Source organism: Oncorhynchus kisutch, linkage group LG4 (genome assembly GCF_002021735.2).
Source record: "Oncorhynchus kisutch isolate 150728-3 linkage group LG4, Okis_V2, whole genome shotgun sequence".
Lineage (NCBI taxonomy): Eukaryota > Metazoa > Chordata > Actinopteri > Salmoniformes > Salmonidae > Oncorhynchus > Oncorhynchus kisutch.
The window spans coordinates 10,966,553-10,993,202 of NC_034177.2; the positions used below are offsets into that span (position 1 = coordinate 10,966,553).

Sequence of the window (26,650 nt, forward strand, 5' to 3'; positions counted from 1 at the left end):
CAACATGATTTACAAATACGCAAGGAGTACCGGGGGGGAAGACCAGAAAGAATCTGAATCTGGCTTACAGCATGAACCGAAGCTGATTTAACAACTAAATAGACCGTATATTGTTTAAGCTTCACGAAACAGCTGAATAGAGAAGTTGACTGTCTGCAAGTGACCCTAAAAAAATAATCTATGTAGACAGAGACGAACTTAAGCGAGAGATTGAAAGAAAAGCCAAACAATTCCAGGAGAACTTAGACTTGGATATAAGGCACCTAGCGAGAAGAGGCAATGTGGAAGCCAAAATGCCCAGCGCAAACCCACCCACTAAATTCAACCCTGAGGTGTCCATCATTCTAGCAGGCCGACCGTTTGAAGAGGGAGAGGATGTGATGGAGAGAGCGAGGGTACTTCTGATCCAGTGTGACCCCGGAGCTAGTAGTTGCAGAGTGGATGCGGGCAAGGGGCCGGGGCCAGGCTGGAACTACACTCTGTCCAGGACAAAGTGGCTGTCCTTTGGCAGAAACAAAAGCTGAAGAGTTACTTAAGGTTCAAGGATCACCAAAGTCTCAGACGGAACGACTCATTGATCTGAGATCCCAACCAGCAAGAACATCTACATCACTGGGAGTTGTTGACCGATACAACAGTTTTTTATCTGGACCTGATGCTGGTAGTAGGGTCCGGGAGAACCGGAGGACTGAGACTCAACTGCCCAGCCATTAAGTGCAGACCAGTTTATTCTGGTTCAGTGGAACGTTAATGGTTACCAGTTTACTCTGGTTACTCTACTCTGAATCTATTTGATGATTCCCTGCCTTCCTGTATAAAGCGAGGAGATGTACTCTGGCCCACTTTATCTGCACTATATATTAATGATTTAGCTGGTGGAGGTCTGGTGATGTAATTATGTGCACGAGCACAAAACACCACATCTGTCATTTTTGTCATGTCCGTGTCTGCCGTGTCAGTCATTTTTACATGGCAGGAGAGTAACAATTCCAGCCAGAATAACCAAAATAACTCCAAAGTCCTCTGACAATACGAGTCACGTGCGTAACAGGTGCTGCGCTGTTTGAGCAAGAAAACAAGAAGTGCTGTGCATATATAGTATTTCATATGAATGACCTACATTTATCAACTTTCACAGTGAATACTTTTGTTTAGAGGCTTTTGTTTTGTGCCGATGAATGGAAGTTGAAAATGGCCAAAAGAGTTTAATTCCATGTGCAATCGTCCCTAGGCCTATTTTAATGAAACTCTGTCTGTAAATATAGGCAGTAGATCGCAGGGCATCCCTGATTTTCCCTTTAAGCTAAATTTTTTGGAGATTGAAAAAGTTCACTTTCTCATCTATAAACACATCTCAAGTGCAGGTGCTCTGTCCAGCGGCTCAAAATAGCAGAACAGAGGGCATTTTCATTAGGACAGACAGTTTAAATATTACTGGGACACCTACACATGTGGCAGCCAAGCACGAGTTATCAGTGTTGCTTATTATTGTCTAGACTTGTTGAGGTATCTTCACGCCTAAAATAAAAACCTCCAGGCTTCCATTATAAGAAAAAAAAAATAAAATATATATATATATATATATATATATATATATATATATATAAAAATGAAAAAAGGAATTCCAGGGGCCAGTTTGGAAAGCCTCTTCCTGTGTTGAATGGTTCTCTGGAATAACGGACATGCTGGGGTAAAAATAACATAACCAAAGTTCTATAGTCATACTTGTCCCGTGGTCAGGCCTTAGACTCACATCAGTGATTCATTGTTCCCTCTTCTTTAGGCAGTGCCGGGGAAAGCATTGACTCCATCAAAGACTACGAAGAGGACTTCTTCCAGAACTCCAGACTACTCAGGTGGGTGTCCTGACTCCCTGCCATCTAGACTACTCAGGTGGGTGTCCTGACTCCCTGCCATCTAGACTACTCAGGTGGGTGTCCTGACTCCCTGCCATCTAGACTACTCAGGTGGGTGTCCTGACTCCCTGCCATCTAGACTACTCAGGTGGGTGTCCTGACTCCCTACCAACTAGACTACTCAGGTGGGTGTCCTGACTCCCTGCCAACTAGACTACTCAGGTGGGTGTCCTGACTCCCTACCAACTAGACTACTCAGGTGGGTGTCCTGACTCCCTACCAACTAGACTACTCAGGTGGGTGTCCTGACTCCCTACCAACTAGACTACTCAGGTGGGTGTCCTCACTCCCTGCCAACTAGACTACTCAGGTGGGTGTCCTCACTCCCTGCCATCTAGACTACTCAGGTGGGTGTCCTCACTCCCTGCCAACTAGACTACTCAGGTGGGTGTCCTCACTCCCTGCCAACTAGACTACTCAGGTGGGTGTCCTGACTCCCTACCAACTAGACTACTCAGGTGGGTGTCCTCACTCCCTGCCAACTAGACTACTCAGGTGGGTGTCCTCACTCCCTACCATCCACATTTCCATCTGATTTGGTTTAGAAAATGAATTGCCAGTCAATTCATTCATTTGGTGAAAGGCTATGGTTTTCAATTATATAATTTTTCTAATTGAATAGAAATGGAACTGCGGTGGAGCACGTTAACCTGACCGGTGTCCTTCTGTCCACCCCAGAGACGGCATGCTGAAGGCCCACCAGGTGACTACTAAGAACCTGAGTCTGGCCGTTTCTGACTGCTTCTGGAAGATGGTCAGGGAGTCAGTGGAGCAGCAGGCCGACGCCTTCAAAGGTAACCAGGCGGGTGAGGGCCCCAAAATAGTCCTCTGATGCGTGAACCCCAAAGGCTTATTGATTTAACCGACGTAGAGACACAAGGGACATCAAGAGTTAACCAACCCTGTGAGCCCGTTGGTGCATCATACTTCTCTACTTTAACAGGGAAGTGTGATATGTTGGAAGCTTGTGCAGCAGAGCGTTGTAAACAAAAAGGGAGAAATTAAGTGATCTACAGGAATTTAGAGGTCCAGTTGACCTTTTCACAAAGGATGCAGTGATCAATATTAAACCTACCACTTCTGATAAAGCGAGGCCTGATATTTTATTTTTCCTTTATTTAACTAGGCAAGTCAGTTAAGAACAAATTCTTATTTTCAATGACGGCCTAGGAACAGGGGCAGAACGACAGATTTGTACCTTGTCAGCTCGGGGGTTTGAACTTGCAACCTTCCGGTTACTAGTCCAACGCTCTAACCACTAGGCTACCCTGCCGCCCTATGAGACACTGCATCCAAGGGACTTAGAGAAGTGACTGCTGTATTCTGATCAATGTTGTCACCACAATGAAGAGCTGGCAGGAAGGTTACCTGTACATCCTGTTTCCTGCTGTTTGTGGAGAGTCAGGAACCACTTCTATTTAAGAGGCCTACTTTAAATCTTAACAAGTTCATCTGTATGTTTTAATATTTTTGTCAATCCAAAATCCCAGATATTTATAGGTGGGAACCTGCTCGATGAGAGAACCATCCAATGCATAAATATGTAAACCATCTGAGATATTTCTAAGAGACTTAGAAAAGATACATTTCATTTTTCCCACATTAAGTACCCATTTTAAATCAACGGCTTTCTACACAGCAACAAAATCCGGTTGGGGCTTTAACATGGCCTCGTCAGCAGCAGTAAGGGGCTCTAACATGGCCTCGTCAGCAGTAAGGGGTCTAACATGGCCTCGTCAGCAGTAAGGGGCTCTAACATGGCCTCGTCAGCAGTAAGGGGCTCTAACATGGCCTCGTCAGCAGTAAGGGTCTCTAACATGGCCTCGTCAGCAGTAAGGGGCTCTAACATGGCCTCGTCAGCAGTAAGGGGCTCTAACATGGCCTCGTCAGCAGTAAGGGGCTCTAACATGGCCTCGTCAGCAGTAAGGGGCTCTAACATGGCCTCGTCAGCAGTAAGGGGTTCTAACATGGCCTCGTCAGCGGCAGTAAGGGGCTCTAACATGGCCTCGTCAGCAGTAAGGGGCTCTAACATGGCCCGGTCAGCAGCAGTAAGGGGCTCTAACATGGCCCGGTCAGCAGCAGTAAGGGGCTCTAACATGGCCCGGTCAGCAGCAGTAAGGGACTCTAACATGGCCTCGTCAGCAGTAAGGGGCTCTAACATGGCCTCGTCAGCAGCAGTAAGGGGCTCTAACATGGCCTCGTCAGCAGTAAGGGGCTCTAACATGGCCTCGTCAGCAGTAAGGGGCTCTAACATGGCCTCGTCAGCAGTAAGGGGTTCTAACATGGCCCGGTCAGCGGCAGCAAGGGGTTCTAACATGGCCTCGTCAGCAGCAGTAAGGGGCTCTAACATGGCCTCGTCAGCAGTAAGGGGTTCTAACATGGCCTCGTCAGCAGCAGTAAGGGGCTCTAACATGGCCCGGTCAGCGGCAGTAAGGGGCTCTAACATGGCTCGGTCAGCGGCAGTAAGGGGCTCTAACATGGCCCGGTCAGCGGCAATAAGGGGCTCTAACATGGCCCGGTCAGCGGCAATAAGGGGCTCTAACATGGCCCGGTCAGCGGCAATAAGGGGCTCTAACATGGCCCGGTCAGCGGCAGTAAGGGGCTCTAACATGGCCCGGTCAGCGGCAGTAAGGGGCTCTAACATGGCCCGGTCAGCGGCAGTAAGGGCTCTAACATGGCCCGGTCAGCGGCAAGGGGCTCTAACATGGCCTCGTCAGCAGTAAGGGGCTCTAACATGGCCCGGTCAGCAGTAAGGGGCTCTAACATGGCCTCGTCAGCAGTAAGGGGCTCTAACATGGCCTCGTCAGCAGTAAGGGGCTCTAACATGGCCTCGTCAGCAGTAAGGGGCTCTAACATGGCCTCGTCAGCAGTAAGGGGCTCTAACATGGCCCGGTCAGCAGCAGTAAGGGGCTCTAACATGGCCCGGTCAGCAGCAGTAAGGGGCTCTAACATGGCCCGGTCAGCAGCAGTAAGGGACTCTAACATGGCCTCGTCAGCAGTAAGGGGCTCTAACATGGCCTCGTCAGCAGCAGTAAGGGGCTCTAACATGGCCTCGTCAGCAGTAAGGGGCTCTAACATGGCCTCGTCAGCAGTAAGGGGCTCTAACATGGCCTCGTCAGCAGTAAGTGGTTCTAACATGGCCCGGTCAGCGGCAGCAAGGGGTTCTAACATGGACTCGTCAGCAGCAGTAAGGGGCTCTAACATGGCCTCGTCAGCAGTAAGGGGTTCTAACATGGCCCGGTCAGCGGCAATAAGGGGCTCTAACATGGCCCGGTCAGCGGCAATAAGGGGCTCTAACATGGCCCGGTCAGCGGCAGTAAGGGGCTCTAACATGGCCCGGTCAGCGGCAGTAAGGGGCTCTAACATGGCCCGGTCAGCGGCAGTAAGGGCTCTAACATGGCCCGGTCAGCGGCAAGGGGCTCTAACATGGCCTCGTCAGCAGTAAGGGGCTCTAACATGGCCCGGTCAGCAGTAAGGGGCTCTAACATGGCCTCGTCAGCAGTAAGGGGCTCTAACATGGCCTCGTCAGCAGTAAGGGGCTCTAACATGGCCTCGTCAGCGGCAGTAAGGGGCTCTAACATGGCCTCGTCAGCAGTAAGGGGCTCTAACATGGCCTCGTCAGCAGCAGTAAGGGGCTCTAACATGGCCTCGTCAGCAGTAAGGGGCTCTAACATGGCCTCGTCAGCAGTAAGGGTCTCTAACATGGCCTCGTCAGCAGTAAGGGGCTCTAACATGGCCCGGTCAGCAGTAAGGGGCTCTAACATGGCCCCGTCAGCGGCAAGGGGCTCTAACATGGCCTCGTCAGCAGTAAGGGGTTCTAACATGGCCCGGTCAGCAGTAAGGGGTTCTAACATGGCCCGGTCAGCAGTAAGGGTCTCTAACATGGCCTCGTCAGCAGTAAGGGGCTCTAACATGGCCCGGTCAGCAGTAAGGGTCTCTAACATGGCCTCGTCAGCAGTAAGGGGCTCTAACATGGCCCCGTCAGCGGCAAGGGGCTCTAACATGGCCTCGTCAGCAGTAAGGGGCTCTAACATGGCCCGGTCAGCAGTAAGGGGCTCTAACATGGCCCCGTCAGCGGCAAGGGGCTCTAACATGGCCTCGTCAGCAGTAAGGGGCTCTAACATGGCCCCGTCAGCAGTAAGGGGCTCTAACATGGCCCGGTCAGCAGTAAGGGGCTCTAACATGGCCTCGTCAGCAGTAAGGGGCTCTAACATGGCCCCGTCAGCGGCAAGGGGCTCTAACATGGCCTCGTCAGCAGTAAGGGGCTCTAACATGGCCTCGTCAGCAGTAAGGGGTTCTAACATGGCCCGGTCAGCAGTAAGGGGTTCTAACATGGCCCGGTCAGCAGTAAGGGTCTCTAACATGGCCTCGTCAGCAGTAAGGGGCTCTAACATGGCCCGGTCAGCAGTAAGGGTCTCTAACATGGCCTCGTCAGCAGTAAGGGGCTCTAACATGGCCCCGTCAGCGGCAAGGGGCTCTAACATGGCCTCGTCAGCAGTAAGGGGCTCTAACATGGCCCGGTCAGCAGTAAGGGGCTCTAATATGGCCCCGTCAGCGGCAAGGGGCTCTAACATGGCCTCGTCAGCAGTAAGGGGCTCTAACATGGCCCCGTCAGCAGTAAGGGGCTCTAACATGGCCTCGTCAGCAGTAAGGGGCTCTAACATGGCCCCGTCAGCAGTAAGGGGCTCTAACATGGCCCGGTCAGCAGTAAGGGGCTCTAACATGGCCTCGTCAGCAGTAAGGGGCTCTAACATGGCCTCGTCAGCAGTAAGGGGCTCTAACATGGCCTCGTCAGCAGTAAGGGGCTCTAATATGGCCCCGTCAGCAGTAAGGGGCTCTAACATGGCCTCGTCAGCAGTAAGGGGCTCTAACATGGCCTCGTCAGCAGTAAGGGGCTCTAACATGGCCCGGTCAGCAGTAAGGGGCTCTAACATGGCCCCGTCAGCAGTAAGGGGCTCTAACATGGCCTCGTCAGCAGTAAGGGGCTCTAACATGGCCTCGTCAGCAGTAAGGGGCTCTAACATGGCCTCGTCAGCAGTAAGGGGCTCTAATATGGCCCCGTCAGCAGTAAGGGGCTCTAACATGGCCCCGTCAGCAGTAAGGGGCTCTAACATGGCCTCGTCAGCAGTAAGGGGCTCTAACATGGCCCCGTCAGCAGTAAGGGGCTCTAACATGGCCCCGTCAGCAGTAAGGGGCTCTAACATGGCCTCGTCAGCAGTAAGGGGCTCTAACATGGCCCCGTCAGCAGTAAGGGGCTCTAACATGGCCTCGTCAGCAGTAAGGGGCTCTAACGTAGATAAGTATCATCTGAATACATGTGAATGTTACAGCTTTTTTTTGCAGAAAGACCAATAGTATTTATATAAATAATAAAGAGGACAGATCCTGCAGGATACCTTTTATTAATACCAAGGTGACTTGGTGTAACAGTACAGACTTTACGTCCGTCCCCTCGCCCCGACCTGGGCGCGAACCAGGGACGCTCTGCACACGTCAACAGTCACCCTCGAAACAGAGCAAGGGGAACCACTACTTCAAGGTCTCAGAGCAGGTGACGTCACCTATTGAAACGCCACTAGCGCGCTCCACCGCTAACTAGCTAGCCATTTCACATCGGCTACATTGCCACTATCAGAAAGCACACATTTGTGTTCTGTCTAGTTCCCAAACCACTTACAAAGACGCCTGGTCATGGTCCATTTCAGACACCATTTAAATGAGTAGAGGATGGTGGACAGTATAAAAGAAGCAGAGTGATTCCTGTGATCTAAGCTATTTATAAGACAAACGTAGCTTCTGAAACGGTGCTATGTTCAGGTCTAGAACCAGACTGGTGAAGAATATCAGCTCAGGTTGAAAGTTCTTAGCTGCTATACACTGGATTCGTGCTCCCGAGTGACGCTGTGGTCTAAGGCACTGCATCTCAGTGCTAGAGGCGTCACTACAGACCCTGGTTCGATCCTGGGCTGTATCACAACCGGCCGTAATCGGGAGTCACATAGATCAGCGCACAATTGGCCCAGCGCCGTCCGGGTTAGGGGATGGTTTAGCCGGGGTAGTCCGTCATTGTAAAATAAGAATTTGTTCTTAACTGACTTGCCTAGTTAAATAAAGGTACAAATTTAAAGAAATATTGACATACTGTAGCTTACTCTAATATACATTCTGCTGTACATATCATTCTTAGTATATTGAGTGGAAATTCACCCAGTGTATATATGTGTAGCGTTTTGATGGCTGCTAGTGCTATTTAGGTTAATTGGATTTGTTCAATATTTCTTGTTATTTAAAAAAATTATTTGCGTACTTGTTTGACATTTTACTACATTTTTAGGAGCTAGTAACATAAGCATTTCACTGCACCCGCTATAATATCTGCTAAACTGTGTACGCAATCAATAAACTTTGATTTGATGACCTAGCATGACTGAAAGGCTAGGTCATCAACCTCCTCTCCTTTCCTTCATGCTAGGTCATCAACCTCCTCTCCTTTCCTTCATGCTAGGTTATCAACCTCCTCTCCTTTCCTTCATGCTAGGTCATCAACCTCCTCTCCTTTCCTTCATGCTAGGTTATCAACCTCCTCTCCTTTCCTTCATGCTAGGTTATCAACCTCCTCTCCTTTCCTTCATGCTAGGTCATCAACCTCCTCTCCTTTCCTTCATGCTAGGTTATCAACCTCCTCTCCTTTCCTTCATGCTAGGTCATCTAGTCATCTACGTTCTCTTATAGCCAGGACTGACCACCACCACCACCACCGACTACTCGCTCCCCTCTTCCCCTTCCTGTTCTCGCAGGGTGCCACACTTCTCCCCTTGTCTCTGCGCTGCTTCCTAGTGGCCGTTATCCACGGCAGCCGGTGGTCCTCTCTAACAGTAACATCAGGGACTAGATTTATGGCCCTGTGGCTGTGGTGTGTCCCCATGGATCTCCTTCCCATTGTGTGGTGTATTGATCTGCTGCACATCAAAACCTCTCACAGGCATTGAGCCTGGTGCCGGACATCCTGGCCCAATAACCCACCCACCCCAACAATTACCACCATCTCTTTTGTGTAGGGAGAGGAGGGATGGTGGGGGAGAGAGGGTGTATAGGGAGAAGTGAGGAATGATGGGAAATGTGTGGGAGAGGGGAGGTGTGTAGGGAGAAGTGAAGGATGATGGGAAATGTGTGGGAGGGGGGAGGTGTGTAGGGAGAAGTGAAGGATGATGGGAAATGTGTGGGAGAGGGGAGGTGTGTTGGGCGAGGTGAGGGATGATGGGAAATGTGGGGGAGAGGGGAATGTGTAGGGATGATGGGAGAGGGGGGGTGTAGGCTTGGATTTAGTTTCTGATTAGGAGTGTGTTCTCTAGCGAGGGATCTCAGCCACTCCTACTGCCCTGGCGTGCGTGCCAAAATAGGTTTTATTTCTCCTTTTGAACTCTCATCATCATAGCAGGTAGTAGTGAAGCTGTCCCTATACAAACTGCATGTTATCTACTGGTTAATTCATAACACCAAACAGATGAGACATTCGGACAATGAGACCGTATAACCAGCTAGCTCACCCATGCTACTATCAGGGGCTGCTTGACTCTCAACCCTGGCTTGGATCTTTAGCAATGGAGACAAAATACATAGTATTGATCCTCTCTCACTTTTTATATACCTTATATCAGTTATAATGTCTCTAATTTATACATCTAATTTAATATCTGGTTTGTTTGTTAAATAGAGTACAGATGAATTTAGACCTATAAACGGACTCACTATGAGAGAATCCCCCCCCCCCCCCCCCCCCCCCCTCCCAAAGGTCTGGTCCACTGACTGCCTGTCCTCTCCTTTCTCAGCGTCCCGCTTCAACCTGGAGACCGAGTGGAAGAACAACTATCCCCGTCTGAGAGAGCTGGACAGGGTATGTTCAAGTCAACAATATTGTCCTTCACTCGTCTACTGATTCAGAGATTTTTGGAGCGGCCATATTGGAGTGCCAGATTCCGCCCAATAATCACTTCTGTTTGTCTTTTCCTCCCAGAATGAACTCTTCGAAAAAGCCAAGAACGAAATCTTGGACGAAGTCATTAGCTTGAGTCAAGTGACACCGAAACACTGGTTAGTGTTTGACCTGATGTTTCCCCTTTAAAGGAAGTTTGGTCACCTGCAGCTTATGTACATCATTATTATTGATTATTATGTATCGATAAAAAAAAAAAAACATCAACGGAGTGTTGAATGTTTCATATTCAAAGGCCGTTAAACTAATTCTGAAATGCCTGTCTGCCAGCTATGTTGTAGAAGCTATGAATGGGTGTGCGTGGGTTTATGATAAATTAGTCTTTACAGAAGCCCATGGGGATTGAGCTGGGGTTTGTCACAGAGCCCTGTTCAGATAAAGAGCCTTGCTTAAGTTAACAAGCTGCTGGGCTTTCATGGCTATGTGGCCTAAATGGCCCCCTATATAAGGAGTAGGTCACCATTTGGGGTGCAACCATTGGGAATCTACAGTAAAGTTCAGTCTGAATAGTGAGGGTTTATTTCATTTACTAAAAGGGTCATTTTCATTCCCTTCATAAAACCTGACATGACAGATCTGGCAAAGTCAAAGGACATCACTACCGCTTTCTGCCCTATTGCTTTCAGCTATTATGCCTGTTCAGATCAGCTGTACATCTGGAGAGGACATAACCAAAGGAAGCAAATTGAGACTTTTTACAACTATTTTTTTGTCTTTGTGAGTTTATATTTATTTATTGAGATGGAACCCGTGAAGACAGGTGAGGTTCTAGATTGCGAGTCAGAAGTGCACTGGGTTGGATTCAAGCCCATGCTGACTCTGGTGTAGGCTGTGTGCACCAGTGTTTGCGGCACTAACCGCTGAACCACACAGGTCACTACTTTAGACTTAACGTACACTCGCACAGTGTCGTCTTCAAAACTGCTGTCCAACCAAGAAGCACTTGTTTTCCTATCTTAACCCTGTAGGGAGGCCATCCTAGAGAAGAAGCTGTGGGAGCGTGTGTCCATCCACGTCATCGAGAACATCTACCTGCCTGCAGCCCAGACCATGAACTCTGGTACCTTCAACACCACCGTGGACATCAAGCTCAAACAGTGGACGGACAAGCAGCTGCCTCACAAAGCATTAGAGGTAGAGTTCTGCTGCTGCCTCACAAAGCATTAGAGGTAGAGTTCTGCTGCTGCCTCACAAAGCATTAGAGGTAGAGTTCTGCTGCTGCCTCACAAAGCATTAGAGGTAGAGTTCTGCTGCTGCCTCACAAAGCATTTTAGAGGTAGAGTTCTGCTGCTGCCTCACAAAGCATTGAGAGGTAGAGTTCTGCTGCTGCCTCACAAAGCATTAGAGGTAGAGTTCTGCTGCTGCCTCACAAAGCATTAGAGGTAGAGTTCTGCTGCTGCCTCACAAAGCATTAGAGGTAGAGTTCTGCTGCTGCCTCACAAAGCATTTAGAGGTAGAGTTCTGCTGCCTCACAAAGCATTTAGAGGTAGAGTTCTGCTGCCTCACAAAGCATTTAGAGGTAGAGTTCTGCTGCTGCCTCACAAAGCATTAGAGGTAGAGTTCTGCTGCTGCCTCACAAAGCATTAGAGGTAGAGTTCTGCTGCTGCCTCACAAAGCATTAGAGGTAGAGTTCTGCTGCTGCCTCACAAAGCATTAGAGGTAGAGTTCTGCTGCTGCCTCACAAAGCATTAGAGGTAGAGTTCTGCTGCTGCCTCACAAAGCATTTAGAGGTAGAGTTCTGCTGCCTCACAAAGCATTTAGAGGTAGAGTTCTGCTGCTGCCTCACAAAGCATCAGAGGTAGAGTTCTGCTGCTGCCTCACAAAGTATTAGAGGTAGTTATGCTGCTGCCTCACAAAGCATTGAGAGGTAGAGTTCTGCTGCTGCCTCACAAAGCATTTAGAGGTAGAGTGCTGCTGCCTCACCAAGCATTTCGAGGTAGAGTTCTGCTGCCTCACAAAGCATTAGAGGTAGAGTGCTGCTGCCTCACAAAGCATTTCGAGGTAGAGTTCTGCAGCTGCCTCACAAAGCATTAGAGGTAGAGTTCTGCTGCTGCTGCCTCACAAAGCATTTAGAGGTAGAGTTCTGCTGCCTCACAAAGCATTAGAGGTAGAGTTCTGCTGCTGCTGCCTCACAAAGCATTAGAGGTAGAGTTCTGCAGCTGCCTCACAAAGTATTAGAGGTAGAGTTCTGCTGCTGCCTCACAAAGCATTAGAGGTAGAGTTCTGCTGCTGCTGCCTCACAAAGCATTAGAGGTAGAGTTCTGCTGCTGCTGCCTCACAAAGTATTAGAGGTAGAGTTCTGCTGCTGCCTCACAAAGCATTAGAGGTAGAGTTTCGCTGCTGCCTCACAAAGTATTAGAGGTAGAGTTCTGCTGCTGCCTCACAAAGCATTAGAGGTAGAGTTCTGCAGCTGCCTCACAAAGTATTAGAGGTAGAGTTCTGCTGCTGCCTCACAAAGCATTAGAGGTAGAGTTCTGCAGCTGCCTCACAAAGTATTAGAGGTAGAGTTCTGCTGCTGCCTCACAAAGCATTAGAGGTAGAGTTCTGCTGCTGCTGCCTCACAAAGCATTAGAGGTAGAGTTCTGCTGCTGCTGCCTCACAAAGTATTAGAGGTAGAGTTCTGCTGCTGCCTCACAAAGCATTAGAGGTAGAGTTTCGCTGCTGCCTCACAAAGTATTAGAGGTAGAGTTCTGCTGCTGCCTCACAAAGCATTAGAGGTAGAGTTCTGCAGCTGCCTCACAAAGTATTAGAGGTAGAGTTCTGCTGCTGCCTCACAAAGCATTAGAGGTAGAGTTCTGCTGCTGCTGCCTCACAAAGTATTAGAGGTAGAGTTCTGCTGCTGCCTCACAAAGCATTAGAGGTAGAGTTTCGCTGCTGCCTCACAAAGTATTAGAGGTAGAGTTCTGCTGCTGCCTCACAAAGCATTAGAGGTAGAGTTCTGCTGCTGCCTCACAAAGCATTAGAGGTAGAGTTCTGCTGCTGCCTCACAAAGCATTAGAGGTAGAGTTCTGCTGCTGCCTCACAAAGCATTAGAGGTAGAGTTCTTCTGCTGCCTCACAAAGCATTAGAGGTAGAGTTCTGCTGCTGCCTCACAAAGCATTAGAGGTAGAGTTCTTCTGCTGCCTCACAAAGCATTAGAGGTAGAGTTCTTCTGCTGCCTCACAAAGCATTTAGAGGTAGAGTTTCGCTGCTGCCTCACAAAGCATTTAGAGGTAGAGTTTCGCTGCTGCTGCCTCAATAGCTCTTTAAACCTCTTCTTGCTAACGGTGGAGATGCATGTCATAAGGAGATGTTTGTGTCAGGTCTAAGTCGAGAGAGAATTTAGATCATTGAAGATTGGATTTACTGTGCCAGTCAAATGTACGTGTTCTGGTTGGACTGACAGGAGTGGTGTATGGGTGTTGTAGTGCTGTCTGTAGCAGGCCATGGTGTTGATACCTGGCTCTCTGTCCTCCAGGTTGCCTGGGAGACGCTGCAGGAGGAGTTTGCCCGCTTCATGGCGGAGTACAAAGGGAAGGACCAGGACGACATTTTTGACAAGCTGAAGGAGGCGGTGAAGGACGAGAGTATCAAGAGGCACAAGTGGAATGAGACAGCCATGGACAGCCTGGTACACTTACTTACACACACACACCAGGGTTTCTTCTGGATCAAAAAGGAGCTTTGGTGGTGGGCGTGAATTTTCGAGAACAGTTTAGAGGCTCTCATCTGTGTAGAGAAATAGTACAATTTAAGACCATTTCCTGCAATTCTACACGTTTCTCCATGGAGCTGACATACATTTTGGCAGTTTTATGCATTTTGCCATGGCCAATGCGGTGTTGCTCAAACATAATAACAATCAGTCATGCTAAATTAATTGTTTTTCACATTTTTGATTCTCCCTGAATGTCTAGCTTGTTAGTTCTCAAAGATTATATTATAACAAAAATATATGCCAGATTTTCAGTAGTTTAAGTTAACACTGAAAGCGTTTTTCCATCCCAAAATGTATAAATACAAAAATGATGGATGGATGTACACTACATGACAAAAAGTATGTGGACACTTACTTGTCAAACATATCATTCCAAATTCATGGGCATTAATATGGAGTTGGTCCCCTCCCTTTCCTGCTATAACAGCCTCCACTCTTCTGGGATGGCTTTCCACTAGATGTGGTAACATTGCTGCGGGGACCTGCTTCCATTCAGCCACGAGCATTAGTGAGGTCGGGCACTGATGTTGAGCGATTAGGCCTGGCTTGCAGTCCGCATTCCACTTCATTCCAAAGGCTTTCATTGCGGTTGAGGTCAAGGCTCTGTGCAGGCCAGTCAAGTTCTTCAACACCGATCTCGACAACACATTTTGTTATGAACCTCACTTTGTGCACAGCGGCATTGTGATGATGAAACAGGAAAGGACCTTCCTCAAACTGTTGCCACAAAGTTGGAAGCACAAAATCGTCTAGGAAGTTAATTGTATGCTGTAGAATTAAGATGTCCCTTCACTGGAACTAAAGGGCCTTGCCAGAACCATAGAAAACAGGCCCAGACCATTATTAATCCTCCACCAAACTTTACATTTGGCACTATGCATTGGTGCAGGGAGCATTCTCTTGGCATCCGCCAAAACCAGATTCGTCCGCCGAACTGCCAGATGGCGAAGCGTGATTCATCACTCCAGAGAACGTCTTTCCATTGCTGCAGGAGTTCAAATGGGCGAGCTTTACACCACTCCAGCCGACGCTTGGCATTGCACATGGTGTTCTTAGGCTTGTGTGTGGCTGCTCGGCCATGGAAACCCATTTTATGAAGCTCCCGACGAACAGTTATTGTGCTGATTTTGCTACCAGAGGCAGTTTGGAACTCGGTAGTGAGTGTTGCTACCATGGTCAGAACATATTTTACGCACTTCAGCACTTTGAGGTCCCGTTCTGTTAGCTTACGACTGAGCCGTTGTTTCTCCTTGACGTTTCCACTTCTCAATAACAGCACTTGCAGTTGACTGGGGAAGATCTATCAGGGCAGAACGTTGACCAACTGACTAGTTGGAAAGGTGGCATTCTATGACGTTGTCACATTGGATGTCACTGAGCTCTTCAGTAAGGCCATTCTACTGCCAATGTTTGTCTATGGAGAATGCATGGCTGTGTGCTTGATTCTATACACCTGTCAGAAATGGGTGTGGCTGAAATAGCCAACTCATTTGAAGGGGTGTCCACATATGTGTATACAGTGCATTCGTGAAGTATTGGTTTTTCCGCTGACATGCACTGTCAACTGTGGGACCTTATAAAGACAGCTGTGTGCCTTTCCAAATCATGTTCAATCAATTGAATTTACCACAGGTAGACTGCAATCAAGTTGTAGGAACATCTCAAGAATGATCAATTTAAACAGGTTTCATCAGACCAGAGGACAGATTTACACCAGTCTAATGTCCCTTGCTCGTGTTTCTTAGCCCAAGCAAGTCTCTTCTTCTTATTGGTGTCCTTTAGTAGTGGTTTCTTTGCAGCAATTCAACCATGAAGGCCTGATTCACGCAGTCTCCTCTGAACAGTTGATGTTGAGATGTGTCTGTTACTTGAACACTGTGAAGCATTTATTTGGGCTGCAATCTGAGGTGCAGTTAACTCTAATGAACGTATCCTCTGCAGCAGAGGTAACTCTGGCTCTTCATCTCCTGTGGCGTTCCTCATGAGAGCCAGTTTCATCATAGTGTTTGATGGCTTCTGCAACTGCACTTGAAGAAACTTTCAAAGTTCTTGAAATGTTCCTTATTGACTGACCTTCATGTCTTAAAGTAATGACGGACTGTCGTTTCTCTTTGCTTATTTGAGCTGTTCTTGCTATAATATGGACTTGGTCTTTTACCAAATACGGCTATCTTCTGTATACCCCCCCTACCTTGTCACAACACAACTGATTGATTGGCTTAAATGCATTAAGAAGGAAAGAAATTCCACAAATGAACTTTTAACAAGGTACACCTGTTAATTGAAATGCATTCCAGGTGACTACCTCGTGAAGCTGGTTGAGAGAATGCCAAGAGTGTGCAAAGCTGTTATTAAGGCAAAGGGTGGCTACTTTGAAGAATCTCAAATATAAAATATATTTTGATTTAACACTTTCCATGTGATTCCATATGTGTTATTTCATAGTTTTGATGTCTTCACTATTATTCTACAATATAGAAAATAGTAAAAAATAAAGACCCTTGAATGAGTAGGTGTGTCCGAACTTTTGACTGATACTGTATATATATTTTTTTACACTGTTGGGCGACTGGAAAACCCCATGATTTAAAAAATCCCTGCACACACACACGTGCCGTGTACACACATTCATGCGCCGGTACAGACATGCGTACGTTTACAAACACACACACACACACTTTGTCATATTCAACCACATATACAGCAGGCAAACATTAGTATGCATTGATTTCCTGTCTTGCCATGCCTTGTGGGTAATGTAGTTTCTCCTCTCTGTGTTGTCAGAGGGTGATCCAGCATAATACTCTGGAGGACCGCTCCATCACAGACAAGCCCCAGTGGGACGCAGCCATCCAGTTCATGGAGGAGACCCTGCAGGCACGCCTCAAAGACAGTGGGTTATACACCTTTACCATGACTTCTCCCCTCTTCTGTCACATGCTTTATTTACTTCACCTGCTTTCTGGGTTATGGTCGGATATGTCAGACATTCAAATATTTCTCCCCCTCCTATCTCTGCTCTGTCTCTCTTACTACCACTATCTCTGTCTTTCTTGCCATCTTCTCTTCTCACTCCCCTTCATCTCTCTCTCTCTCTCTCTCTCTCTTTCTCTCTCTCTCTTTCTCTCTTTCTCTCTTTCTCTTCTCTCTCTCTTCTCTCTCTCTCTTTCTCTCTTTCTCTCTCTCTCTCTTTCTCTCTCTCTCTCTTTCTCTCTCTCTCTCTTTCTCTTCTTTCTCTTCTCTCTCTCTTTCTCTCTCTCTCTTTCTCTTCTCTCTCTCTTTCTCTCTCTCTTCTCTCTCTTCTCTCTTTTCTCTCTCTTCTCTCTCTCTTTCTCTCTCTTCTCTCTCTCTTTCTCTTCTCTCTTTCTCTTCTCTTTCTCTTCTCTTTCTTTCTCTCTCTTCTCTCTCTCTCTTTCTCTTCTCTTCTCTTCTCTCCCTCTCTCTCTTTCTCTTCTCTCCCTCTCTCTCTTTCTCTCTAGCCGACTCTGTGATAAATGACATGGCAGGTCCTTACTGGAAACAACGCTGGATGAGCTGGACGAGCCGCTCGCCCGAACAGCACATCTGCAACGAAACCAAAAAGGAGCTGGAGCGCCTGCTAAAACTCCATGAGGACCACACAGCCTACCTGGCCAACGATGAGGTCACCACCGTCCGCAAGAACCTGGAGGGTCGAGGGGTGGAGGTGGACCCTGTCCTGGTAAGAACCTGGAGGGTCGAGGGGTGGAGGTGGACCCTGTCCTGGTAAGAACCTGGAGGGATTGAGGTGGACCCTGTCCTGGTGAGAACCTGGAGGGGTGGAGGTGGACCCTGTCCTGGTGAGAACCTGGAGGGTCGAGGGGTGGAGGTGGACCCTGTCCTGGTGAGAACCTGGAGGGTCGAGGGGTGGAGGTGGACCCTGTCCTGGTGAGAACCTGGAGGGGTGGAGGTGGACCCTGTCCTGGTGAGAACCTGGAGGGGTGGAGGTGGACCCTGTCCTGGTGAGAACCTGGAGGGTCGAGGGGTGGAGGTGGACCCTGTCCTGGTGAGAATCTGGAGGGATTGAGGTGGACCCTGTCCTGGTGAGAACCTGGAGGGGTGGAGGTGGACCCTGTCCTGGTGAGAACCTGGAGGGTCGAGGGGTGGAGGTGGACCCTGTCCTGGTGAGAACCTGGAGGGTCGAGGGGTGGAGGTGGACCCTGTCCTGGTGAGAACCTGGAGGGTGGAGGTGGACCCTGTCCTGGTGAGAACCTGGAGAGGTGGAGGTGGACCCTGTCCTGGTGAGAACCTGGAGGGGTGGAGGTGGACCCTGTCCTGGTGAGAACCTGGAGGGGTGGAGGTGGACCCTGTCCTGGTGAGAACCTGGAGGGGTGGAGGTGGACCCTGTCCTGGTGAGAACCTGGAGGGGTGGTGGTGGACCCTGTCCTGGTGAGAACCTGGAACCAGGTGCCTCATTTATCAACCATGTGTACATTTCTTACTAAATTCTAGCATACGTGGAGATATATATGCATGTTTGCATTGATAAATTAGAGCCATATATTTGTGTGACTGTGAGCCAGTGCTACAGCCCGGCCTGGAAAACGCCCTCCGTTCATCTGTTTATGGTGAACATCCATAACATCCTCATTTGCTGTATGAAGTGGAGATGTTGGAACTGGGCCATGAAAGTTCCTAAAAGAAAAGCCCAATGGGAAATTTGATCACATTTCTGTAGCGGTGTGGGTATAATGTTGCTGTGACGTTTCCACACAAAAAAATGCATGCCACCTAGTGGAGTGCCAAACACTGGCCACGCCTTCTATTTGTCGTGTAGTGGGAATAATTGAAACTAGTTATGTCAGACATGGAGAGACGTCCTACAATTCTGATTTAGGCCTACAGTGTGTAATAAAAGTACAAGAAACATGAGGCGACATGCTCCTATGTGATCTCCTTACCAACGGTAAATGTAGTTTTATCATTAGGCCTTATCAACTGGTTATATTATCATTGTTAACAAACTGTTAAAGGCACTAACCTCAGCGCAGTGGTGTTTCCTCACTTCTATTAGACGAGGGCTGTTCTCTCGTCTCCTCACTTCTATTAGACGAGGGCTGTTCTCTCGTCTCCTCACCCATTAGACGAGGGCTGTTCTCTCGTCTCCTCACTTCTATTAGACGAGGGCTGTTCTCTCGTCTCCTCACTTCTATTAGACGAGGGCTGTTCTCTCGTCTCCTCACTTCTATTAGACGAGGGCTGTTCTCTCGTCTCCTCACTTCCATTAGACGAGGGCTGTTCTCTCGTCTCCTCACTTCTATTAGACGAGGGCTGTTCTCTCGTCTCCTCACTTCTATTAGACGAGGGCTGTTCTCTCGTCTCCTCACTTCTATTAGACGAGGGCTGTTCTCTCGTCTCCTCACTTCCATTAGACGAGGGCTGTTCTCTCGTCTCCTCACTTCCATTAGACGAGGGCTGTTCTCTCGTCTCCTCACTTCAATTAGACGAGGGCTGTTCTCTCGTCTCCTCACTTCCATTAGACGAGGGCTGTTCTCTCGTCTCCTCACTTCCATTAGACGAGGGCTGTTCTCTCGTCTCCTCACTTCTATTAGACGAGGGCTGTTCTCTCGTCTCTTCACTTCTATTAGACGAGGGCTGTTCTCTCGTCTCCTCACTTCTATTAGACGAGGGCTGTTCTCTCGTCTCCTCACTTCCATTAGACGAGGGCTGTTCTCTCGTCTCCTCACTTCTATTAGACGAGGGCTGTTCTCTCGTCTCCTCACTTCCATTAGACGAGGGCTGTTCTCTCGTCTCCTCACTTCTATTAGACGAGGGCTGTTCTCTCGTCTCCTCACTTCCATTAGACGAGGGCTGTTCTCTCGTCTCCTCACTTCCATTAGACGAGGGCTGTTCTCTCGTCTCCTCACTTCCATTAGACGAGGGCTGTTCTCTCGTCTCCTCACTTCCATTAGACGAGGGCTGTTCTCTCGTCTCCTCACTTCCATTAGACGAGGGCTGTTCTCTCGTCTCCTCACTTCCATTAGACGAGGGCTGTTCTCTCGTCTCCTCACTTCCATTAGACGAGGGCTGTTCTCTCGTCTCCTCACTTCCATTAGACGAGGGCTGTTCTCTCGTCTCCTCACTTCCATTAGACGAGGGCTGTTCTCTCGTCTCCTCACTTCTATTAGACGAGGGCTGTTCTCTCGTCTCCTCACTTCCATTAGACGAGGGCTGTTCTCTCGTCTCCTCACTTCCATTAGACGAGGGCTGTTCTCTTGTCTCCTCACTTCCATTAGACGAGGGCTGTTCTCTTGTCCCCGAACTCCGCTGCTGCCTCGTTGTTCTCAACACCAATATTCTGGTTAACTTCTCTATTATCCACTTAGCAGCTTGGTTGAGGAAAAGTCGCCAATTCAATAATACAAATGTTATTAGTGTTCTTACGTAATATAACCTCATACAATTTCAGTAGCACATGTCTTAGAGTGATGGACTGTGCCATCCTCACGGCCTCCACAATGGTTGAGTCCACTCAGACTAGTACCAATCAGACAAGTATCTTGTACACCATTTTTTGGGGGGTCTATTGCTATTCTAAAGAAACCATTCAATAGACCAGTCGACTAAATGGGGTCAGGAGCCCTACAGTCAAGACACCTATTTTATAGCAAAAAAACATGATGTAATATAACAGAATAAAATATAACAGAATATTTTTCCAAGTAAGAAAAGTTGCCATTGCGAAGTGGTGCCTCTCTGGGAGAGTTATTCTCTGTGACCTTTTGAAACAGGGTTTAGTTTGGCTCTTTTGAAAGACCAATTGTTTTTCAGGGTTACAAACCAAAATCTGTTGTCTTTTTGCTAATGGCCTGCAGACATTTGATAGATTTTATTTTGCGTGTTCTTTGTCATTTTCTAAATGTATCAACAGTTCTACATTGAACACAGGCTGCATGGTGATGAATTACGGCCACTACATCTATTTGATGAGTAGGCCATAGCTTAATGACTCTGATGACAATATGCTCTTTGTCTTCATCAAAGTGTGTTTCCATATGTTCAGTGTGGAACCTGTATGTTTAGTGGGGTTATAGCCTAGGTGAACCTATTCTTCTAAATGGTACTAGCAGTTCGCAAAGTAGCCTAAGCAGAAAATAGACGAGAAGCAATTATTCCCAAACTGCAGCTCGTTGTTTGAACACACTTCCGTACTTCAGTTAACCAGTCCATTTTGAATTAGTGATAAAACTGTTGTCGTTTGGCATGGAATGTAGCTTGTGTATCCCGTCAGTTAGAGGGATGTTTTTATGCCCACCTTATAGGCATTTATTTCTGTAGGCCTAACAGGAGCTTGTGTATCCCGTCAGTTAGAGGGATGTTTTTATGCCCACCTTATAGGCATTTATTTCTGTAGGCCTAACAGGAGCTTGTGTGCAAACTCGGCACACGTGTGCAGAGGGATGTTTTTATGCCCACCTTATAGGTGTGCAGAGGGAGCGGTCGGAACGCAACTGAATGAGTGAAACATGGAGGGGAAATGGAATTTAGGGAGAAGAACTGTGATGCTTGCCTTGTTTTTTTTGTGCCCCGGCAAATGAACGTTGTCTTCAAGGCACATTCCACCAATTACTTTTACTGTATTTGAAAACAATGTGATCTTTAGTTAAATATGGATTTTTGACATTGTCTGTTTTGAGGACTCATACCTATTCTTACTTCAGACAGTAATGTAATCGGAGAGGGAGACCAGCAGGGAAAGGTGGAGGCGGGTATCCAACCCCTTCTCCTTTGGTATATGTGACATGCCAGGAAGAGTTACCTCTCGACCACAGCTCTGCATGTCTTTTGCCTATACATTTCCTCTCTCACTCCGGTTCCCTCTTTTACTTCCTGTATTTCTAGATCAAGGACACGTGGCACCAGCTGTACCGACGTCACTTCCTGCAGAAGGCGCTGCATCACTGTAACCTGTGCAGACGAGGCTTCTACTACTACCAGAGACAATTTGTTGACTCTGAGGTAAGGGTCCTAGGCTCTTTGGTAAGCTGCCAGAGTTAGCTGATTTCAGAGGGATGTAGGTTTGGGCGTAGGTTTTCAGAGGGACGTAGGTTTGGACGTAGGTTTTCAGAGGGACGTAGGTTTTCAGAGGGACGTAGGTTTTCAGAGGGACGTAGGTTTTCAGAGGGACGTAGGTTTTCAGAGGGACGTAGGTTTTCAGAGGGACGTAGGTTTGGACGTAGGTTTGCAAAATTCCAGTAACTTTCCCAACGTTCTCTGTAATTCCAGAAATCCCGGTTGGAAGATTCCTGGAAAGATTTTTGGAATATCTTGGAAATCTGGGAAAGATATTGGAATTTTGTAACCCTTTGTGGACTGTAGTAAGTTGTCCATCTACACAACATCCTGTTGTCTCTGACTGTTGCATGTAACTTAATAATATAATACATGCCCTGTCTCAGTGCATGACTATCATGTTTCTCTCTCACCACAGCTGGAGTGCAATGATGTAGTCCTGTTCTGGAGGATTCAGAGGATGCTGCTCATCACAGCCAACACACTCAGACAGCAGCTCATCAACACAGAGGGTAGGCTGGGACTAGATCTGGGGCTGTGTTACAGGGCTGTATAGGCCCCTGTCTGGAGGCCTGTCTTGTCTTGTCTGGAGGCCTGTCTTGTCTGGAGGCCTGCCCTGTCTTGTCTTGTCTGGAGGCCTGCCCTGTCTTGTCTTGTCTGGAGGCCTGCCCTGTCTTGTCTTGTCTGGAGGCCTGCCCTGTCTTGTCTTGTCTGGAGGCCTGCCCTGTCTTGTCTGGAGGCCTGCCCTGTCTTGTCTTGTCTGGAGGCCTGCCCTGTCTTGTCTGTCTGGAGGCCTGCCCTGTCTTGTCTGTCTGGAGGCCCGTCTGTCTTGTCTGTCTGGAGGTCCATCTGTCTGGAGGCCCGTCTGTCTGGAGGCCTGCCCTGTCTTGTCTGTCTGGAGGCCTGCCCTGTCTTGTCTGTCTGGAGGCCTGCCCTGTCTTGTCTGTCTGGAGGCCTGTCTGTCTTGTCTGTTTGGAAGCCCGTCTGTCTGGAGGCCCGTCTGTCTGGAGGCCCGCCTGTCTTGTCTGTCTGGAGGCCTGTCTTGTCTTGTCTGTCTGGAGGCCTGTCTTGTCTGTCTGGAGGCCTGTCTTGTCTGTCTGGAGGCCTGCCCTGTCTTGTCTTGTCTGGAGGCCTGCCCTGTCTTGTCTGTCTGGAGGCCTGTCTTGTCTGTCTGGAGGCCTGCCCTGTCTTGTCTTGTCTGGAGGCCTGCCCTGTCTTGTCTGTCTGGAGGCCTGCCCTGTCTTGTCTGTCTGGAGGCCCGTCTGTCTTGTCTGTCTGGAGGTCCGTCTGTCTGGAGGCCCGTCTGTCTGGAGGCCCGCCTGTCTTGTCTTGTCTGGAGGCCTGCCCTGTCTTGTCTGTCTGGAGGCCTGCCCTGTCTTGTCTGTCTGGAGGCCTGTCTGTCTTGTCTGTCTGGAGGCCCGTCTGTCTGGAGGCCCGTCTGTCTGGAGGCCCGCCTGTCTTGTCTGTCTGGAGGCCTGTCTTGTCTTGTCTGTCTGGAGGCCTGTCTTGTCTGTCTGGAGGCCTGTCTTGTCTGTCTGGAGGCCTGCCTTGTCTGTCTGGAGGCCTGTCTTGTCTTGTCTGTCTGGAGGCCTGTCTTGTCTGTCTGGAGGCCTGTCTTGTCTGTCTGGAGGCCTGTCTTGTCTGTCTGGAGGCCTGTCTTGTCTTGTCTGTCTGGAGGCCTGTCTTGTCTGTCTGGAGGCCTGTCTTGTCTGTCTGGAGGCCTGTCTTGTCTGTCTGGAGGCCTGTCTTGTCTTGTCTGTCTGGAGGCCTGTCTTGTCTGTCTGGAGGCCTGTCTTGTCTGTCTGGAGGCCTGTCTTGTCTTGTCTGTCTGGAGGCCTGTCTTGTCTGTCTGGAGGCCTGCCTTGTCTTGTCTGTCTGGAGGCCTGTCTTGTCTGTCTGGAGGCCTGCCTTGTCTTGTCTGTCTGGAGGCCTGTCTTGTCTGTCTGGAGGCCTGTCTTGTCTGTCTGGAGGCCTGCCTTGTCTTGTCTGTCTGGAGGCCTGTGTTCCCTTTATCTTTGATGTCTGACATTTTGTCTCTGGGTGTGTGTGTGTGGGGTTGTGTGTTTGCATTTGCACACTCAGTCCGGCGCCTGGAAAAGAACGTGAAGGAGGTGCTGGAGGACTTTGGTGAGGACAACGAGAGGAAGGTCCACCTCATCACCGGACGCAGAGTACAGCTGGCAGAAGACCTTAGTGAGTCACCTAAACACACACACACACACACACACACACACACACACACACTGGCTACACAGACACACACTGGGTTTATACACACAGACTACATTACACCAATTTGGGTTTAGCCAGAATGGTATCGTTACAGTCACATTTGTGCTGGTCCCTCCTGCTTATACGAGGGGGTGTGATATATGGCCAATATACCACGGCAAAGGGCTGTTCTTGGGCACGACGCATTGCTGAGTGCCTGGATACAACCCTTAGCTGTGGTACCTCCCCAAAGCCTTAAACACGGGCACCCTCATAGATATCATCCTAACCAACTTGCCCTCTAAATACACCTCTGCTGTCTTCAACCAAGATCTCAGCGATCACTGCCTCATTGCCTGCATCCGTAATGGGTCAGCGGTCAAACAACCTCCACTCATCACTGTAAAACGCTCCCTGAAACACTTCAGCGAGCAGGCCTTTCTAATCGACCTGGCCGGGGTATCCTGGAAGGATATTGATCTCATCCTGTCAGTAGAGGATGCCTGGATATAAAAAAAAAAAAAGCCTTCCTAACCATCTTAAATAAACATGCCCCATTCAAGAAATGTAGAACCAGGAACAGATATAGCCCTTGGTTCTCCCCAGACCTGACTGCCCTTAACCAACACAAAAACATCCAATGGCGTTCTGCATTAGCATCGAACAGCCCCCGTGATATGCAGCTGTTCAGGGAAGCTAGAAACCATTATACACAGGCAGTTAGAAAAGCCAAGGCTAGCTTTTTCAAGCAGAAATTTGCTTCCTGCAACACTAACTCAAAAAAGTTCTGGGACACTGTAAAATCCATGGAGAATAAGAACAACTCCCCCCAGCTGCACACTGCACTGAAGATAGGAAACACTGTCACCACTGATAAATCCACCATAATTGAGAATTTCAATAAGCATTTTTCTACGGCTGGCCATGCTTTCCACCTGGCTACTCCTACCCCGGTCAACAGCACTGCACCCCCAACAGCAACTCGCCCAAGCCTTCCCCATTTCTCCTACTCCCAAATCCATTCAGCTGATGTTCTGAAAGAGCTGCAAAATCTGGACCCCTACAAATCAGCCGGGCTAGACAATCTGGACCCTTTCTTTCTAAAATTATCTGCCGAAATTGTTGCCACCCCTATTACTAGCCTGTTCAACCTCTCTTTCGTGTCATCTGAGATTCCCAAAGATTGGAAAGCAGCTGCGGTCATCCCCCTCTTCAAAGGGGGGGACACTCTTGACCCAAACTGCTACAGACATATATCTATCCTACCATGCCTTTCTAAGGTCTTCGAAAGCCAAGTCAACAAATCGGAGGGTCTGCTGTCCGGACCTCTGGCAGTCTCTAGGGTGCCACAGGGTTCAATTCTTGGACTGACTCTCTTCTCTGTATACATCAATGAGGTCGCTCTTGCTGCTGGTGAGTCTCTGATCCACCTCTACGCAGACGACACCATTCTGTATACTTCCGGCCCTTCTTTGGACACTGTGTTAACAACCCTCCAGGCAAGCTTCAATGCCATACAACTCTCCTTCCGTGGCCTCCAATTGCTCTTAAATACAAGTAAAACTAAATGCATGCTCTTCAACCGATCGCTACCTGCAACTACCCGCCTGTCCAACATCACTACTCTGGACGGCTCTGACTTAGAATACGTGGACAACTACAAATACTTAGGTGTCTGGTTAGACTGTAAACTCTCCTTCCAGACCCATATCAAACATCTCCAATCCAAAGTTAAATCTAGAATTGGCTTCCTATTTCGCAACAAAGCATCCTTCACTCATGCTGCCAAACATACCCTTGTAAAACTGACCATCCTACCAATCCTCGACTTTGGCGATGTCATTTACAAAATAGCCTCCAATACCCTACTCAACAAATTGGATGCAGTCTATCACAGTGCAATCCGTTTTGTCACCAAAGCCCCATATACTACCCACCATTGCGACCTGTACGCTCTCGTTGGCTGGCCCTCGCTTCATACTCGTCGCCAAACCCACTGGCTCCATGTCATCTACAAGACCCTGCTAGGTAAAGTCCCCCCTTATCTCAGCTCGCTGGTCACCATAGCATCTCCCACCTGTAGCACACGCTCCAGCAGGTATATCTCTCTGGTCACCCCCAAAACCAATTCTTTCTTTGGCCGCCTCTCCTTCCAGTTCTCTGCTGCCAATGACTGGAACGAACTACAAAAATCTCTGAAACTGGAAACACTTATCTCCCTCACTAGCTTTAAGCACCAACTGTCAGAGCAGCTCACAGATTACTGCACCTGTACATAGCCCACCTATAATTTTTGCCCAAACAACTACCTCTTTCCCAACTGTATTTAATTTATTTATTTTGCTCCTTTGCACCCCATTCTTTTTTTTTGCACATTCTTCCATTGCAAAACTACCATTCCAGTGTTTTACTTGCTATATTGTATTTACTTTGCCACCATGGCCTTTTTTGCCTTTACCTCCCTTCTCACCTCATTTGCTCACATTGTATATAGACTTGTTTATACTGTATTATTGACTGTATGTTTGTTTTACTCCATGTGTAACTCTGTGTTGTTGTATCTGTCGAACTGCTTTGCTTTATCTTGGCCAGGTCGCAATTGTAAATGAGAACTTGTTCTCAACTTGCCTACCTGGTTAAATAAAGGTGTTCTCATCTTGCCTACCTGGTTAAATAAAGGTGTTCTCAACTTGCCTACCTGGTTAAATAAAGGTGTTCTCAACTGGCCTACCTGGTTAAATAAAGGTGTTCTCATCTTGCCTACCTGGTTAAATAAAGGTGTTCTCAACTTGCCTACCTGGT

At 48.4% G+C, this 26,650-nt stretch overlaps 1 protein-coding gene across 4 annotated transcripts in view; it reads left to right on the top strand.

Moving 5' to 3' along the window:
* LOC109889034 (dynamin-like 120 kDa protein, mitochondrial) overlaps positions 1-26,650 on the top strand; it is a 76,225-nt gene that overhangs the window by 19,277 nt on the left and 30,298 nt on the right. For 3 of the 4 annotated variants that reach the window (XM_031822422.1, XM_031822421.1, XM_031822420.1), the window contains 11 exons: positions 1,784-1,856; positions 2,595-2,710; positions 9,746-9,810; positions 9,931-10,007; positions 10,878-11,043; positions 13,367-13,519; positions 16,391-16,499; positions 17,086-17,306; positions 21,467-21,583; positions 22,056-22,149; positions 23,720-23,830. In XM_031822422.1, coding sequence (XP_031678282.1) covers positions 1,784-1,856; positions 2,595-2,710; positions 9,746-9,810; positions 9,931-10,007; positions 10,878-11,043; positions 13,367-13,519; positions 16,391-16,499; positions 17,086-17,306; positions 21,467-21,583; positions 22,056-22,149; positions 23,720-23,830 — 1,302 coding nt within the window. Of the gene's footprint in view, positions 1-1,783; positions 1,857-2,594; positions 2,711-9,745; positions 9,811-9,930; positions 10,008-10,877; positions 11,044-13,366; positions 13,520-16,390; positions 16,500-17,085; positions 17,307-21,466; positions 21,584-21,850; positions 21,943-22,055; positions 22,150-23,719; positions 23,831-26,650 lie in introns of those variants that run through there. The other variant, XR_004209643.1, reaches the window with a different exon arrangement.